The sequence below is a fragment of the Cherax quadricarinatus genome, chromosome 16 (assembly GCF_038502225.1).
Source record: "Cherax quadricarinatus isolate ZL_2023a chromosome 16, ASM3850222v1, whole genome shotgun sequence".
Classification (NCBI taxonomy): Eukaryota; Metazoa; Arthropoda; class Malacostraca; order Decapoda; family Parastacidae; genus Cherax; species Cherax quadricarinatus.
The window spans coordinates 11,894,613-11,912,897 of record NC_091307.1 but is presented as its reverse complement, the minus strand read 5'-3'; the positions used below and the strand labels follow the sequence as shown (position 1 = coordinate 11,912,897).

General features: G+C 40.3%; 1 protein-coding gene and 1 long non-coding RNA gene across 9 annotated transcripts in view; one reads left to right on the top strand and one right to left on the bottom strand.

The window, feature by feature from the left end:
* LOC138852760 (uncharacterized) overlaps window positions 1-11,642 on the top strand; it is a 79,625-nt gene extending 67,983 nt beyond the window's left edge. For both annotated transcript variants that reach the window (XR_011392056.1, XR_011392057.1), the window contains one exon: window positions 11,378-11,642. This is a non-coding gene — a long non-coding RNA (uncharacterized lncRNA). The remainder of the gene's footprint in view (window positions 1-11,377) is intronic.
* The window catches only part of LOC128688849 (probable enoyl-CoA hydratase, mitochondrial), an 83,623-nt gene that overhangs the window by 15,213 nt on the left and 50,125 nt on the right, over window positions 1-18,285 (bottom strand). For 4 of the 7 annotated variants that reach the window (XM_070085418.1, XM_070085417.1, XM_070085423.1 and 1 more), the window contains 2 exons: window positions 10,897-11,016; window positions 3,884-3,951 (listed from right to left, as the gene is read on the bottom strand). In XM_070085418.1, coding sequence (XP_069941519.1) covers window positions 3,884-3,951; window positions 10,897-11,016 — 188 coding nt within the window. The remainder of the gene's footprint in view (window positions 1-3,883; window positions 3,952-10,896; window positions 11,017-18,285) is intronic. The other 3 variants (XM_070085420.1, XM_070085421.1, XM_070085422.1) reach the window with 3 other exon arrangements.

Below are 18,285 nucleotides of genomic sequence, written 5' to 3'. Positions count from 1 at the left end.
CCTTCACCTACATTCCACCCTTATTTTATCGAAACTTGATTATGGTGACCAGATCTATTCAGCGGCATCTCCTGCTACTCTCTCTAGCCTTAACCCCATTCATCACCAAGGATTACGTTTATGCCTTGGTGCTTTTCGCTCTTCCCCTGTCGAAAGCCTCTATGCAGAAGCGAACGTTCCATCCTTGTCCGATCGCCGTGATGCCCATTGCCTGCGCTACTATGTACGCTCTCATGATCTCCGCAATCCTTCCATTTATAGAATGGTCACTGATATTAGTAGACATTCTTTATTTGTTCGCCGCCCCTGCTTACTCCGTCCCTTCTCTCTTCGCCTTCATTCGCTCTTGTCTTCTCTTCAACTACCACCTTTCTATGTACATGTAGCATCTCACTTTTCCCTACCCCCCTGGGAAGTTCCAGCTGTTCGAGTCTGTTCTTTCTCCCTCCCTTGCTCGAAAGCCCAACTGTCTACGGTCGCTTCCCGCTCTCTTTTTCTTGACCACTTTCACTCTCATTCTCATGCCATTGCTGTGTACACAGATGGCTCTAAGTCTTCTGACGGCATAGGATTCGCAGCAGTGTTTCCGGACAGCGTCGTACAAGGGCATTTACTATCTTCAGCTAGTATTTTTACTGCTGAATTATATGCCATCCTTACAGCACTTATCCGTATTGCATCTATGCCTGTGTCATCATTTGTGGTTGTCTCAGACTCCCTTAGTGCTTTACAGGCTATACAAAAATTTGATACACCTCACCCCTTAGTCCTCCGTATCCAACTTTGGCTACGCCGCATCTTTACTAAGCATAAAGATATTGTTTTTTGTTGGGTCCCTGGTCATGTTGACGTACAGGGCAATGAACAGGCAGACACTGCTGCGCGGTCAGCAGTACATGACCTACCAGTTTCTTATAGAGGTATTCCATGTACGGACTATTTTGCTGTAATATCTTCCCACCTTCACACCCGTTGGCAACAACGTTGGTCTACTATGCTCGGCAACAAACTTCAGTCTATTAAACCGAGTATAGGTTACTGGCCGTCTTCTTATCACCAGTGTCGAGGTTGGGAGACTACTCTCTCCCGTCTTCGCATTGGCCATACTCGTCTTACTCATGGATATCTCATGGAGAGGCGTCTTGCTCCTCTCTGTGAGAATTGCCAAGCTCCATTATCAGTCAGCCACATTCTGTTGGACTGCCCACTTTATCAACGAGCACGCAGAATTTACCTCTGTCGTCGTCTTCGCCCCGCTGCTCTCTCTTTACCTTCCCTTCTCGCTGATGGACCCACCTTTCATCCGGACTCTCTCATTGACTTTTTGACAACGACTGACTTACTTCACAAATTCTGATACTTTCAGCCCTTTCTACTTGTATCTCTTGCTACCCTCTACCCCCGTACTATCCCCTGCCCCGCTGTTTTCTGTAACCTGCTGATCATCCCCCCTCCCTTCTGCCATCCAATTCCCTTGCTTCCTTCCCTACCCTGCAGCGCTGTATAGCCCTTGTGGCTTAGCGCTTCTTTTTGATTATAATAATAATTCTTGGCTTATGGAAGAGAGGGAGGGAGGCCTGATTATTGTTTGGAAGGGGAATCCCCCTCTATAAGGACTTCAGGTATCAAAGCCCTCTGGGGTTAGTTCACTCCCTCCCTGCATGCTACACATCCTGCCTCCCCACTACACTCCCTGCCTGCCTGCTAAACTCCCTTTTGCAACAGCTTCATTGATTTCTACTATCTTTGCCAGGATGGAAGTGATTGCTGATTTGGATTTCCCATACATTCTGGCAAGTTCTAGCATTTGAACACCATTCTCATACTTTTCAACAACTTTCTTAAATTCCATCATGTTTCTCACTTTCTTGACCAAGGGAACTTTACTAGGAACTTTTCTGGGGGCCCATGGTTGCTTATTTCGCAGCTGCACTCAAATAACCACAAAAAACAATGGATTATACCGAAATGTTTGGATGAATGAGCAGAAGTTTTCACACTCGCCCAAAGACACAACCAGACTGACTCACGAACGTGCAAGTGGCTGGCTGGCTGGCTGGCTGGTGGGTGGACGAACACGTCCAATACGGCCGATAAGCGAAATAACAGCAGATAACCGGAATAAAATTTCAGCCCAAAAACCAGGCGATAACCGAGTGTCCACTGTACACTATTTCATAACATTTCTGTTCATTTTAATTAGTCATAAAGACAAACAACTATGCACATAAATAGCATAATTTAACCCTTTCAGGGTCCAGAGGCCAAATTTTAAAGTGTGCACCAGGATCCAAGAATTTTCAAAAAATAATTTTATTTTTTCTTATGAAATGGTAGAGAATCTTTTTCTGAAGGTAATAAAACAAAAAGTACGAAATTTGATGGAAAACTGACGGAATTGTGCTCTCACGAATTTTGATGTGTCAGTGATATTTACGCATAGGCGATTTTGCCAACTTTGACTCCCATTTTAGGCCAATTACATTATTCCAGTCGACCAAATTCTTAGCTATTTCACTAGTATTACTTCTATTCTATCGATTGAGCACAAGAAATTGCCGAGTCAACTGTTTCAGCTACAAAATAAAGTGATCGGAAATTGGTAATTTGGCCAATTTAGTGCAAAGTTCAAAATATTCCAATTTCAAAATAGGGTCCAGAATAAACAATGCAGGCATTCCTGGCACTAAACTAACATTTCCTCTGTTCATTAGTTATGTTTTCAGGCTTTACAAATTAATTCCATTTTGATTTTTAATTCACATAATGAATTTTTATTCAAACCAAAAAATAGAAGATTTACTGTTATGCAATATTGTAATAATTGTATAAATAATATCACCACATTTGTGAACATATATTAGACCCACCAGCTGGCGTGTATTAGACATGTGAGGTCATTTGTTTACTCTTGAACATGGGCAAAAACTTAACATTTCCACTACTTTGAGCTCAGTTTCAAGCAATTTTCCATGCTAAAACCAATCAAAATCATCTCTATTTCTGTAACATATCTTCTATTCTATCAAATGAAACCAAGAAATCGCAAATATAACTATAAAAAACATACGAAAAAATACCGCAAAGTCGCTGTTTTAATCGAAAATTACGGCCTTGGTTTTTTTTCTCTCATTATACACTGTGCTGCAGGATTTGTTTTATGTGGTGCACACATACCACATAGATGTATTCTCTCATATCTAGGCCCAAATTTACCGCTTGCAGCTTATCAGAGTGAGCCAAGCTCATGGCGTAATCTACGGTTTGGACCCTGAACGTCAAGCCTACGGCACAGACCCTGAAAGGGTTAAATGACATAATACAGACTCTCCTCACTTAGCGACATACTCGTTTACTGACAATTCGGACTTATGATGGGCTCTTTGACCAGTATGTATACCTAAATATTGTATGTTAGAGCTGATTTCCTCTATTCTGTTTATTACAATAAACAGTACACTACTGTATAAACATCTAAAAATATACCAGAAATGCTATAAATGGTGCAAAGGTGACATTAAAATAACATAAAAGATGGTTGACACAAACCCACTACCATTATAAAGTATACTTCTCGCTTAGTGACGAATTCATTTACCGACATGGTCTCAGGACCAAAACTCCATCGTTAAGTGAGGAGAGGTTGTATTTATTAATAAGACAATGTGTGGTTTATGGCATTTTTATCAAGACAACATTTTGACTACTGATTACTGTCAGTTTGTTTTATCAGTTCTCCTGAATTGCTGTAGTCCCTGGTGGATGAAACGTCCTGTCAATAAAATGCCATAAACTGCATATTGTGTCTTATTAACATACCTGATGGTATGCAATACCACATATATAATAAAATGTTTGAAATTCATGGAATGTTTATACTTACTGTAGCAAAAGTTGCATAGAATAATAGTCTTTCAAAATGCAGCCCTTCACTCAGTGACAAATCAAATGCTGCAAGTAAATACAGTATAAGATCATAGAAGAAGAATGTAAGTAAATCAATATTTAGAGAAAGATGCATCAGTGAGGCTTCATTCTAGAAAAAAAAAATAAGTTAGCAAGGCAACAACTAAACTTTTAAGTAGCATAAAAGAAGTTGATTAATTTCAAACAATTGTATTAAAATCTTATTACAGCTCAGATGCTCCTTCAAACTGCACTATCCCCACCCCTTCTTCAGAGTGCAAGCATTGTACTACTAAGTCAATTATTGTACAAATAGAATTCCTAGCCTTAACTTATACCAAGTCTTTATTCCTGACTATTGTATACAGTATATTACTTCAATGTATGGTTTTGTATTTCTACTTTTTCCACACATCAGCCATCTCCCACTGAGGCAGGGAGACCCAAAACACAAAAACACTTTTACCATCATTCACACAATCTCTGTCTTTGCAGAGGTGCCCAGATACAACAGTTCAAATGTCACCCCAAACAACCAATATCCCAAACCTCTCCGTTAAAGTGCAAGTCCCACCTCCAGGACTCGAATCCAGCTAACCAGTTTCCTTGAATCCCTTCACAAAATATTACCCTGCTCACACTCCAACAGCTCATCACATCCCAAAAACCATTCATTTTATTCACTATCTAATGTGCTCACACATGCCTGCTGTATGTCCAAGTCCCTTGCACACAAAACTTCTTTCACCCCCTCTCTCCATCCTTTTCTAGGATGACCCCTGCCCCTCCTTCCCACCACTACAGATTCATACACCCTCCAAATCATCCTTTTTTGCTCCATCTCTCTATATGAGCAAACCACCTCAACTACCTCTCCTCAGCCCTCTGAATAATACTTTTAGTAGCTCCACACCTAATTTCCACACTACAAATTTTCATGAGTAATATATACACCACACATTACCCTTATACACAACATCTCTACTGCCTTCAGCCTCCTCCTTGCTGCAGCATTTGCAACCCATGCTTGATACTCATACATCCCCTTCTTTGCCTCCATGATAATGTTGTCTCCACAGATACCTCAATGCATTATCCACCCTTTTTCCTTCATCAGTTCTGTGGTTTACCTTGTCCTTCATAAACCCATCCACTGACACATCTACTTCTAAATATATGAGCACATTCACGTCTTCTACACTCCCTCCAATGTGATATCCCATTGTTTGATACCCTCATCACCTTACTTTTATCTATGTTCACTTTCAACTTTGTTCCTTTACACACCCTCCCAAACTTGTCCACCAACCTTTGCAACTTCTCTTTACAATCTCCCAAAGCACAGTATCATCAGCAAAAAGTAACTGTATCAACTCTTATTTTGTATTTGATTGCCGAAAACTTAATCCCACCCCTCTCACCAACACCCTAGCATTTACTCTTTTTACAACCCGATCTATAAATATCTTAAACAACAATGGTGGCATTACACATCCCTGTCTAAGGCCTAATTTTACTGAAAAGTAATCTCTCTCTCTCCTACATGCACACAAACCTTAGCCTCATTATCCTCATAAAAACTCTTTACAGCATTTAGTTACTACCTATTCCATACACTTGAAACATCTGCCACACTGCTCCCCTATCTACCTTATCATGTGCTTTTTCTAAATTGATAAATGCAACAAAAACTTCCCTACCTTTGTCTAAATATTGTTCACTTATATGCTTCAGTCTACACATCCCTTACCCATTCGAAGACCTTGTTCATCTGGGATCCTGCTCTCTATCTCGCCTCTAATTTTTTCAATAATAACCCTACCATATACTTTACATGGTATCCTCAGTAAACTTATTCCCCTATAATTTTTACATTCTCTTCTAGCCCCTTTCCCTTTATATTGTATAGAGTAGTAAGTTGGTAGACAGCAACCACCCAGGGAGGTACTACCGTCCTGCCAAATGACGATAGCACTCCTACCATCCTACGTGATAGTAGGAGTGCTGGTGTCTTTCTGTCTCATAAACACACAAGATAACAGGTATATCTTGCTACTCTTACTTACACTTAGGTCACACTACACATGCATGTATACACACTCATCCAAGTTTTCTTTGATTTTTCTTAACAATTCTTATCATTATTTTTCCTCTCATATCTAAGGGGAAGTGGAATAAGACTCTTTCCTCCATAAGCCATGCATATTGTAAAAGTCGACTAAAATGCCCGAAGCAATGGTAACCCCTTTTTGTATCTATATACTATCTAATTTCAGGCTTTATACATTTTTTACTGAACACTGAAGCCAGTTTATATCATTAATTTGAAATACCAGGCCTTGTTTGATCACCATGAGCTGCACTGAAATGTTTCTGGGCTACTGTACTACTGTATTCCATTACTATTATAAAATTGCTATACAGCCTCGACTCTTGCATCTAAAAATTGAGTAAACTGCTGATGTTGTAACGACCATAAGTGTGACACTTACACTATTTGGCAAACTATGCAACAGTAACAAGTCATAATTTTATCATTAACAATGAAACTGACAAGCACTAAGCAAGCAACTGTTCAATGCTCAAGATCTCTTCATCTAAAGAATTGAAGCTATCTTTCCCTTCCTTAGATCAAACCTGTTAATTCCCATTCTCCTCTTTTTGATTATAATAATAATCCCATTCTCCTGGCATTGTATAACCCCTATAGGTTTAGCACTTCCCACGAACAATAGCAAAAATAATAATAATAAAAATGTAAAAGCAGGTGGGGATATAGTTTTGGAGTGCTTGGTGTATTTGTTCAAAATATACATGAAAGAAGGAAAGGTACCTAAGGATGAGCAGAGTTCCTTTGTATAAGCCTCTCATGGGGGGCTCCTTGGCATGGTGAGGAATTAGACCTTTTGGTCTCCTTCCTCAGACCAAACCTAATTACCCCCCAATCTCCCCTTTCCTATCCCATCCTCCCCATCCACCCTTTTCCCTTTCCTCCCCCTCTCAAACCTACAGCTGCTTCTCGCTCTCTTTTTCTTGATACTTCCGGTCGCATGCTTGTGCCGTCGCTCTTTATACAGATGGTTCTAAATCTTCTGATGGTGTTGGGTTCGCAGCAGTGTTCCCTGACAATGTTGTCTAAAGTCACTCGTTAGACTGGGTTAGTATTTTTACTGCTGAGTTGTATGTCATCCTCATAGCGCTTCTCCGTATTACATATACCGTGTCTCCTTCGATGTTTGTGATCATTTTAGATTCCCTCGGTGCTTTATAAGCCATTAAACAATTTGATTCCCCTAATCCATTTGTCCTTCATATTCAACTATGGTTGTGCTGTGTAGCTAGCAAAAAGACATTGTTTTCTGTTGGGTCTCTGGACACGTTGATGCAGGGCAATGAACAGGCGGATGTTGCTGTACAGTCAGTGGTACGTGATCTTCCAGTTTCCTATAGAGGTATTCTGTTCAGGGATTATTTTGCAGTCATCTCTGCCAGTCTTCAGAGCCCTTGGCAACAATGGTGGTCAGACACGCACCATAACAAATTTCATGCTATTAAACTGCTTTTAGGTTTGTGGCCATCTTACCACCGTTGCCGTACTCGGGAGACTGTGCTCTCCCATCTTCACATTGACTATACTCGCCTTACCCATGGGTATCTCATGGAACGACACCTTATTCCTCTCTGTTAGGTTTGTCGGGTCCCTATTTCAGTTCGTCACGTTCTTGTGGATTGTCTAGTTTACCAGCGAGCTCGCAGGATTTACCTCCACCAACGCCACAACCCTACCACTCTTACCTTATCTTCCCTTCTTGCAGACAGCCCTGCCTTTGACTTATGATCACTTTTTGACTTTGTCAGCAACTGCTTTACTATACAAACTTTGCCACACAGCCCTTAGCGTCCCTTCCAGCCCTTTTCTCCTCTCACCTCTGATCCCCTCTCCACTTAGCTGTTTATAGCCCCGGCACTATTTTCTGTCCCACAGCGCTGTATGACCCTTGTCGGTTTAGCACTTTATTTGATTATAATAATCCTTTGTCTAAGGAAAGACCGACTAGTGTGCGTAGTGATTTAATGTCAAATAAGCCTGCTGAATACATTGCACTGGGTAAAGTGAATAGTACTGCTGAATTACCTGTATTAGCAAAAGAATTAAGGGTAAGATAAAGCAGATTTGTAAAGGGACAGAAGATTTAGGGAGTAGGGAATGTGTATACCAATTATTTACACTGAAGCATACAGATGAACAATACATAGATAAGTTTAAGGACCATTTGTTGCAATTAAAAACAGGCATGATAGGGTGAACTGGAAAGCAATGTGGAAGATGTTGCAAATATATTCAGAAAGTGAGGCTCAGATTATAGTATATAGGAAAGGAACTATTCTCCAGTGAAAGTAGGCCTTAGACAGGATGTGTGATGCCTCCATAGTCATTTAATATTTACAGATAAAGTTTTTAAGTAAGTGAATCTTAGGTGTTAGGATACAGAGTTGTGAGACTGAAAGATGGTCACACTGATACAAAGTGTGGTATCACAGTTGCTCTTTGCTGATGACAGTTCTTTTAGGAGGCCATGCAAAAGGAAATTAAATGTGAATATGGAAAAGAGCAAAGTAATGAGAGTAACAAAAAACAGTCACTGAAAGACTGGATATCAAATTGGAAGGAGTAGGGAAGAAGTGAATGTAATCAGATATATGAGAGTGGATGTCAGTAGATACGTCTATGAAAGATGAGAAAGGGGAAGGGGGGTGAAACCGTAGGTGGTGTCTTGAGGCATCTGCGGAAAGAGAGACATTATTCAATGGAGACAAAAAGGGAAATCCACTAGAGTACAGTAGTACAAACAATTGTATAAGAGTGTGAGGGATGTATTTAAAATGTTACATTAACCCTTTGACTGTTTTCGACGTATAAATACGTTTTACGAGCCAATGTTTCTGACGTATATATACTCAATAATTCTAGCGGCTTCAAATCAAGCGGGAGAAAGCTGGTAGGCCCACATGTGAGAGAATGCGTCTGTGTGGTCAGTGTGCACCACATAAAAAAAATCCTGCAGCACACATTGCGTAATGAGAAAAAAAAAACTCTGATCGTTTTTTTGGAATAAAACGCCGACTTTGAGGTGTATTTTCGTATAGTATTTATCGTTGTATTCGCGTTTTCATGGTCTTAGGTGATAAAATGGAAAACATATTACAGAAATAGAGATGATTTTCATTACTTTTACGATGAAAACGACCTTGAAACTGAGCTCAAAGTAGCGGAAATGTTCGATTTTTACCAATGTTCAAGAGTAAATAAATCACACCACACGTCCAATACACGTCAACTGGGGAGTCTAATATTCTTTCACTAGTGCACTGATATTATTTATACCATTTTTACAATAATGCAGTCGTCTGCATAACAGTAAATTTTGTATTTTTTTGTATGAATAAAAAATCAAAATAGAAAGCAATAATAATATAAGAGGGGCCTAGAGATGTGACTAATGAACAGAGCATATGTTATTTTAGTGCCACGAATGTCTATCTTGTTTATTCTGGACCCTATTTTGAAATTGGCATCTTTTTTAGTTTGCGTGAAATTGGCCAAATTGCCAATTTCTGACCATATTGGGTAGTCCAAATTAGTAAATTGGAGGTTTCTTGTACTCAGCTGATAGATAAAATGGAGTTCTAAAGAAATAGCTATGAGTTTGGTCAACTGGAACAATGGAATTGGCTGAAAATAGGGCTCAAAGTCGGCGAAATCGCCGATACGCATATGTCGCCGAGACCGCTAACTTCGCGGGAGCATAATTCCACGAGTTTTCGACCAAATTTCGAACTTTTGGTGTCATTACCATCGGGAAAAGATTCTCTATCATTTCATAAGAAAAAATAATAATTTTTTTTTTTCAAAAATTGAGCGACATAGAATGACAGTTTCAGAGAGGGGCCTGAAACAGTCAAAGGGTTAAGGAGAATACAGACAGTGGAGATGTCATATTCAAGAGCAATGTGTGGTGTGTATATTATGCAAAGAATTCAGAACAAAAATTATAATTTCAAGGGTTGAAAAAGGGCCATTAAGGTGATTTGAGCATCTAGAGAGAATAGAGTATAATAAGATGACCAAGAGTATATAAATCTGGGACAAAAGGGTTAGATAGAGACTTAGGGGCTTGAGCATCCAGCTTGTACAAGTGTTTTAATACTGTGGAGACAAGTGGTTTCTATGACTTTCAATGCTTTTGGAGTGTAAGCAAGGTAACATGAAGGGATTCAGAAAACCAATTAGCCAGACTTGTGTGTTGGATATAGGAAGTGCAGTGGCTGCACTCTGAAGAAAGTGAGGATGTTATAGTTAAGAACATAAGAAAGAAGGAACACTGCAACAGGCCTACTGACCCATGCAGAGCAGGTCCATGTCGCCCCCCGGATTAGACCAATGACCCACCCAGTCTGATCATCTCCACTCAAGGATGGAGCACTGCACCAGACCCAGCAGCACAAGCTAGTCAGGTCCAACTCATACCCACCCACACCCACTCATGTATTTATCTAACCTATTTTTAAAACTACACAACGTTTTAGCCTGAATAACTGTACTCGGGAGTTTGTTCCACTCATCCACAACTTTATTACCAAACCAGTGCTTTCCTATATCCTTTCTGAATCTGAATTTTTCCAACTTGAAACCATTGCTGCGAATTCAGAGGGTTGTTTTAACCATGATGTCTGCTCTTACCAAATGGTGGTTGCTGCCTGCCTTGGTGAGAGGTGGTAGTGTTTAATAATGCATGAAAAAATGAATGCAAAAAAAAAAACTATTTAATCTTGCTGTAGCAATAATTTTTGCCTCAAGTAAGTAATGTGCTCCAGAAAACATATCTCACTTCATACCTACCAGTATATATACATATATATTCTAGAATGCATGCTATTTTATTTGGTTGTATACTGAACAAGAAGTGACAAATTTAGGTTACAACTCACATTTGTTTATGGACTCCTTGCATATAGCTACAATCAGCTTGGAGTGTTGAGCAATCTTTTCTCCAAGTTTAACAGCTTCATTTAATACTTGGTCTGGAGGATAAACAGAACTCACCAGTCCTACAATGATTGTGACACAGTTAATATTTTGACTGTGTATAAAAGAATATGTATATGTGAAAAATTAACACTGCATCTATAAATGTTTATTTTGTAAGGCAATGAAGTAGATGGCAGGGGACATATTTTTAAGACCCCTCACAAATGTCACATCCACAGACAACACTTGTGACCACTGGATAAAAATGTTTATCTCTAAGGCATATTTTAAAAATTAACTTCATAAAATTAATGTATATGGTACATTCTGCAAGTCATTAAAATAAACCAATACATCAGCAACATCTACATATTTCTGTACAATACTGTGCATGTAAGTTTTTTCCATGAATACATTTTCACTGGGTATACTGCCTTACAGGATCCCAGTGAATGACCAGGAGCAGTGGAGTATACAATACTGCTGGATGATATACAGGACCATGCCATGAATCCTTGGTCATGTAAAAACCAATGTTAAAAAATAAAATTAATGGCCTAATTTCATTGTTATTTGTTGTAAACATGCTCTAAGCAATGAACTGTGTGTGTGAACACAGTGTGACAACATTGATAAGCAATGGCTCATACCATGTTTTGCTTGATATTTTTTAGTATGCAGTGCAGTCTCTCCTCACTTAGTGATGTACTCGTTTACCGACTATTCATACTTATGACGGGTGCTCTAACCAATATGCTGAGTTCCTCTATTCTATTTATTACAATATACAGTACACTACTGTATAAACATTTAACCCTTAAACTGTCCAAACGTAGATCTACGTTTTTTCAACATTTGAAAGTATGTAAAAAACGTAGATTTTTTTTTTACATTTGAAAGCGTGTACAAAAAACTTTGATCTACGTTTTTTTTTTATATACGTATTTGAAAATATGTAAAAAACGTAGATCTACTTTTTGAGCACTACACATGTGAACGTATGTGGCATGCAAAGAGTACGTAACCTTTATTTGGCGCATGTACACACCCTCATTTACAGGCTATCTCCCCCAACCAGCGAACCAGGTGACTGAGAGTTGACGATGGGGCCCCGTCGTTCAACTAGTAACCAGGTTCCAGCCAATAAGATGATGGTTTTGGCAATCGCAGACGTTATGTGGGTACCACTCTCCTGTCTGCCCTTGTCATTCTCATTCTAGAGCTGGTTGAAGCACAGTCTGCTCTCTAGTGGCTTCTATTCTGCCTTGCTTACTGTGGAGTGCACTAATATTCTCAGTAGTAGTAACCAGTTACCAGTCTAGTAACCAGTTACCGTAACCGTCCGTTGATTCAACTCATATTGTGCTGAGCTGACACTATTTCAAAACACCCACTACGGGGTACTGGCCAGACGGCTAGTCAGTGTTACGAGTGGAAGCAAGGAGATAGGCACGGCTGGCAAGGGCTCTGTCCACATAACAGTAATTATACGTATAACAGCCTACGTGAGTATTTCTACCCTAATCCACGTATCGAACTCCCACATGATAAATGGTGTACAGCGGTGTGGAGCGTGGATTTACGTTTTTAAGGGTAATTCAAGGCGTTTGAAGACTGTTGTGAGTAGCCGGCAGGGTCAGAGGTGATTCTACCACCAGCTATACCCTCGCGCACCACCAGCCAGCAGCCTACTCCCCTCAAACCTACTGCCTGCAAGCCTGTTGCAGCCGTTTCAAGCTTCCTGGCTTAGTTCGTGTGCTAATTGCTTCAATCTCCGAGGGGTTGACCCGGATTTTGCAATTAAGCCAGTCAGTAAGCCAGACTGTGGAAGTGAACGCCAGTCAGCCTATCATCCAGCCTGTCTCCTGTCATCCAACTGCTCCTCCGTGCTTTGTGCATCGTTACACGTCTTCCAGTCATCCATTCTCGTGGGGTAAGCCAGTCAGCCAACCCAGCTTCTAACCCAGCTGAGAGAGAGAAGTAAGCCACGCAGTAAGAAGTAAGCCAAGCTCCTCTGAGGTATTGTTTATATCGCTGTGCTCCCTGTTGGATGCTAAGAGTGGTTTTTTTTTACCATTCCTGTGGCATAGAGTGGGTTTTCCAAGCCACCTTCGTGGGTAGTGGAGTGAGCGCGTCCGCCAGAGAGTCGTCCCCCCCCCACCACTCTCTCCCACTACCCGGGGTGCGCGGCAGAGCCCCAGCGTCCACCCACCACTCTCCCACCACCACCAGCCATCCACCCTATATACTTGTGGTTGTTTGCACCCTTGTACCGGGTCCTAGTACTGTTTTGGCTCACATAATTGGTCAAGAGATTGTAGCTGGTGCCAACGAGATAAAGCCAGTTATGTGAGTTCGCCTAGAACGCACATTTCTTCACGACAACAGTGAGTGTAGGTGACGTCAGCCATCACCGCGCGGGACACCATACCACTCCCGCCCCACCACCAGTCACCGCCCGTCTCCTACTCTCGACTTCAGTGATAATTTCTTGAGACATTTTCTTGCATTTAAAGACATTTGCGTGTGTGCGACATTTATAGTAAATTGTTTGTGTACTCTAAACCTTGTGTTTTTCAGTGTAAACGCAGTATTTCTTTAACTCAGTATTTTTCCAATATTTTTCAGTGTTTTCACTTATCTTATATTATTTTATCCTGTGTTTTTCTTTATGCTATTCGTCTGTCGTAAGTATTATTGTGTAGTGTACCAGTCAGTCACCCTGTGTGAAGTGATTCAATTTTTTTTTATTGTATTGTCATTGTATTTCATGCAGTGATATTCACCCCAGTATACCAAATTTTCCATTTATTTCTATGTGTGTCATTTTTTTTCGTATGCCAACAGTGTCTCATTTCTCTAATTTTTTCGCAGACTGTGTACCATTATTTTTGCCAGCAAAATTTTTGTCGTATCAGTCACAGCAAGATTTTTGTTGTATCAGTCACAGCAGGATTTTGTTGTAAGAATTTGTTTAAGAAGTGTGCTCCGTCATTGTAAGTGTTATATTCCCTGTTTTGTACCTGTGTTTTAATTTTTTTCATATTTTTATATTCTTGAACAAATTCACTCTTGATGTAATTTCAATTACTTTTAACGTAAAGTGTTTTCCTTACTCTGTTTGAGTAAATTGTTTTGTCTAATTTACAATTAAGAGTTAAAGTGTTCAATCAGTTTATTTTTTTTGATCTTCATAATTTTAATTCATTATTTTACCTGAGTTTTCCCAGTGACACTTTATTACTGCAGTGATTATTTCTACACTTTATTTTGTTGCACTTGTTCTGAAGTGAATTATTTTGTTGAACTGTTCTGCAGTGAATTATTTTCTTTTATTGATATCTTATGAATTATATTTTAATTTTGTCTATGCATTCTTAGAAAATATTTAAAATTTCCCAGTTAACAATTTAATAATTTTATTTGACACTTTCACATTGATTTAAAAATTTAATTAATTAATTTCTTTATTAGCAAGAGTAAAGACAGCTCATTTTGAATTTAATTCAGTCTCCAGTAATATTTTTACTTGTATATTTCAATATAAATTTTTTTCCCTTGGTCAATAGTCCTTTAAATTGAGTTTTCATTCCTCTTGCAGTGTATTTAGGTATTATTCTGCAGAATTAGTTGTATATCTTTTCATTTCAATTCTAGAATTTTATATCATTTTTATTGTTCATTATTTTTGCTTTATTTGTTCTCGTGTTACTTTGCCATTATGTCTCACATACCGTCAAGTGATACTTTAGTGAATGTCGACACTCAGACCTCTCAGGCTACTACTGCTGGTCCTGTCATCAGTCCTCACAGTTCCTTACCGACTGACAGACCGACTCAGACACCGAGATATTATAGTTATACTCGTGATTCCCTTGATGCGTTACCTTTATTCAATGGCCATGTACATAGTCTTGAAGCATGGTTTGCAGCCATTCGTTCTCGTGCTAGTGCCCTAGCTGAAGGTCCTCCTTCAGAGGAAAGCCTTATCAGACTTGCTAAAGAAGCTCTTTATCGATCTCCTGCTGCTGTTCACGTTGTTGATCTCCTTGATATGCGAGACTTCAGGAATCTTACTAGGTGGTCACAATATGAGGAACTGATTCGTTCTTTCCTTGTCCCAGTAAAAACAGCTGATCCATATGTCGTTCTTAGGGAACTAGTGAATGCTACACCCATGAGTACTGAATCGTTGAGTGCATTTGCTGTTAGATTAGACAAACTTTTATCATCATTTATCAATGCTGTCCAATCATCATCTTTTCTCCCTGAAGAGGCTAAACCATTTACAGCATCAATTGCTAAAATAGCAGCTTTTGGAGCAATTAAAGAACTAATGCCGCCTGCTTCTGTGTGTGCTTATGAGGCTGATCCTCCAACTGTAACGATGGAACCACTTACAGCCTTAAATCATGTACGTTCCTTGTGCCCCCAGGGTACTTTCCCTTGTATTAAAAGTAATGTCACACATATGCCTCAGTCTGCACCACCTCTTGTTTGCGCCACAGAGACAAATCGTAGTCGTCAACCATCTCAGAGATCACCAAGAACCAGTGTACAGAGTCGTTATACACCTCGTAGTATTCATAGTACATTCAGTAACCATAGTCGGCGGAATTGTTACAACTGTGGTTTCCGTGGACATATTGCAATTAATTGTCCTGATAGTTACCCTAAGAGACGTCGTACTGATGATGAGTACTCAGATCTTCCTTACTGTACTTATCATAGAATACATGGACATGACACATCTGAGTGTAATGCTCTCTATAACCTTCAGTACTCTAGATCTTTCCGTGGTCGTTCCAACCGCAGAACCCGTCGAGGAAACAGATCTCGTGGTTTTCAAAATAACCAGAACCAGGCTCATTCATTCAATTCTCAAACTCACCAGAACCAGGCTCGTTCTTCCAATTCGGGGGAATTCGAGCGCCCCAGTCAAACCGCCCCATGGTGACAGTAGGTGATAATGAGTACACCATCCCCGTTCACAACTCCTTTGAAGCCTTAAGCAGTCTCGAGAATGACAACCCTGCCGAGGTTGTTGCTTCACATGTCTCTGACACAGATGATTTTGGGGATGGAGTAGAACAAGTCTTTTCTGATGACAATCCACCTTTTTGTTTGCACATAACTTCCAATGCAACCATAGGCCCTATAGTGCAAGCATCTGTTTATAATGCGCCCGTTCAATTGTTCATGGACTCTGGTGCGCAAATCAATATTATTAGGTCTAGTTTGTTTAAGGATAAGAAGTTACGACATGTCCTTCTTGTAGAACCGACTCCTGTGTCCTCTCTTAGTGGAGTATCTGGTTCTCACCTGCGTGTCCGAGGTACGACTGCCCTAACCTTTTCTATCCAAGGTAGAGACTTCACTGTTTCCTTCCTTGTGGTCGACCAGATTACTTTCCCTGGTGACCTTCTACTGGGATTTGCTTCCATGCGAGACTTACGCATTGTGCTCGACCCTTATCGATGGCATGCACAAATTGACGACTTGATCGTTCCATTCTGGGGTTACCAGCTTGGATCCGAAATCTGTTATACTGCTGCAGAGTATGATGTACGGATTAAGTCCTTACAAGCTAATGCATTCTCCAGTAGCGTACCCAAGCGGTCAGGCACTGGTAATTCTGTCACTCCCATCAGTGTTCCACCTATACCTTCAGAATTGCAGGATAGTCCGATGCCTCAAGTGTCCGAGGACGCTCAGATTGCCTTGAGTGCTCAACCTATCCCTGCAATGCCTGCTAGTTCGAGTAGTAGTTTCTCCACAGGGGACGCCTTGTCGGAAAACAATTACTTGCAACTAGTAATGCCATCTCTTGTTGATGTCACATGCCGTCTGCAGAAAGACGTTTCTGTTGCGGCTAGTGCTCTCACTAGAGTGTCTGTAGTTGTTCCTAGTGTTCCAGATGGTGATAACGTCCTAGTTGACAGTGATTCCTGCAAAGTAAAAGGTCTATTTGTTGAACCATCCTTACATGTTGTAAGAGATAGTAAGATCCATTTCTACCTGGCCAACACTTCTGGTCACAGTGTTCGCCTTAGAGCAAATACCAATCTTGTTGACCTTGTTCACTATCCTTACCCTGTTCAGGTAGAGGATGAGTTGTCACCTGACCAGTGGGTCGGTGCTATTTCTGCCGGGGAGACCTCATCCACCTCACTGGATCAATCTGTTCCACCAGTTGAGGAGAAAGACTTAGCTCCCACTGACTTCCCAGATGAAGTCAAGCGTTTGTTGACTCTGTTGAACAAACGTCGTAAAGCCATTGCTTTACCAGGTGAGAAGATGGGTATAACGAACTTATTGTCCCATCGTATTCCACTTGAACCTGGTACTAGACCTATCTACATACCTGCGTACAGAATGCCTCATTCACAAGTTGCTGTCGCAGAAGAATTGATCAATCAAATGCTTGATGATGGAGTTATTGCACCTAGCAATTCCCCTTGGAATGCACCCTTGATACTAGTACCTAAGAAGGATGGTACTTGGCGTCCAGTAATTGACTTTAGGAAGTTAAACGCAAAAACCATTCCAGATCGCTTTCCACTCCCTGTACTGGGTGATCTTTTACGTAATATTGGAGATAACAAAGTCTTTTCAACCCTAGATTTGTTACAAGGGTTTTGGCAAGTCCCTCTTCACGAGGACAGCCAAGAGCTAACTGCATTCTCCACTCCTACAGGTCATTATCACTACCTCCGAATGGCATTTGGATTACGATCTTCCCCTATCACGTTCTCAAGGCTCATGACTAATATCTTTAGAGGTCTCATAGGTAATGCACTTATGGTGTACTTAGATGACGTAATCGTCATGTCTAAAGACGTGGATACACACTTGAAAAGACTTGATGTAGTACTTGGTAAGCTTGAAGAAGCCAATTTAAAGATCAAACTGTCAAAATGTCAATTCTTCAGATCAGAAATTAAGTTTCTTGGTCACGTAGTCACTCCTAGAGGGGTTACGACTGACCAAAGTAAAGTAACTGCAGTACTAAATTTTCCAACTCCCAAAACTGCTGATGCCGTAAGATCCTTTGTGGGCTTAGCAGGTTTTTATAGAGCTTTCATTGCCAATTTTTCTTCCATAGCTGCTCCTCTAACTGAGTTGCTTAAGAAAGATGCTCCTTTTGTTTGGACCTTCCGTCAAGAAAGAGCATTCCAAACTCTAAAAGAAAAGCTAACTTCTGCTCCAATTTTGAAATTTCCAGATTTTTCTAAGCCTTTCTATCTGACAACTGATGCTAGTTCAATTGGCATAGGTGCCGTACTAGCTCAGAAGACCGATGGCAAGTACAACGCAGTTGCATTTGCTAGCCGAGTCCTTACAAAGGC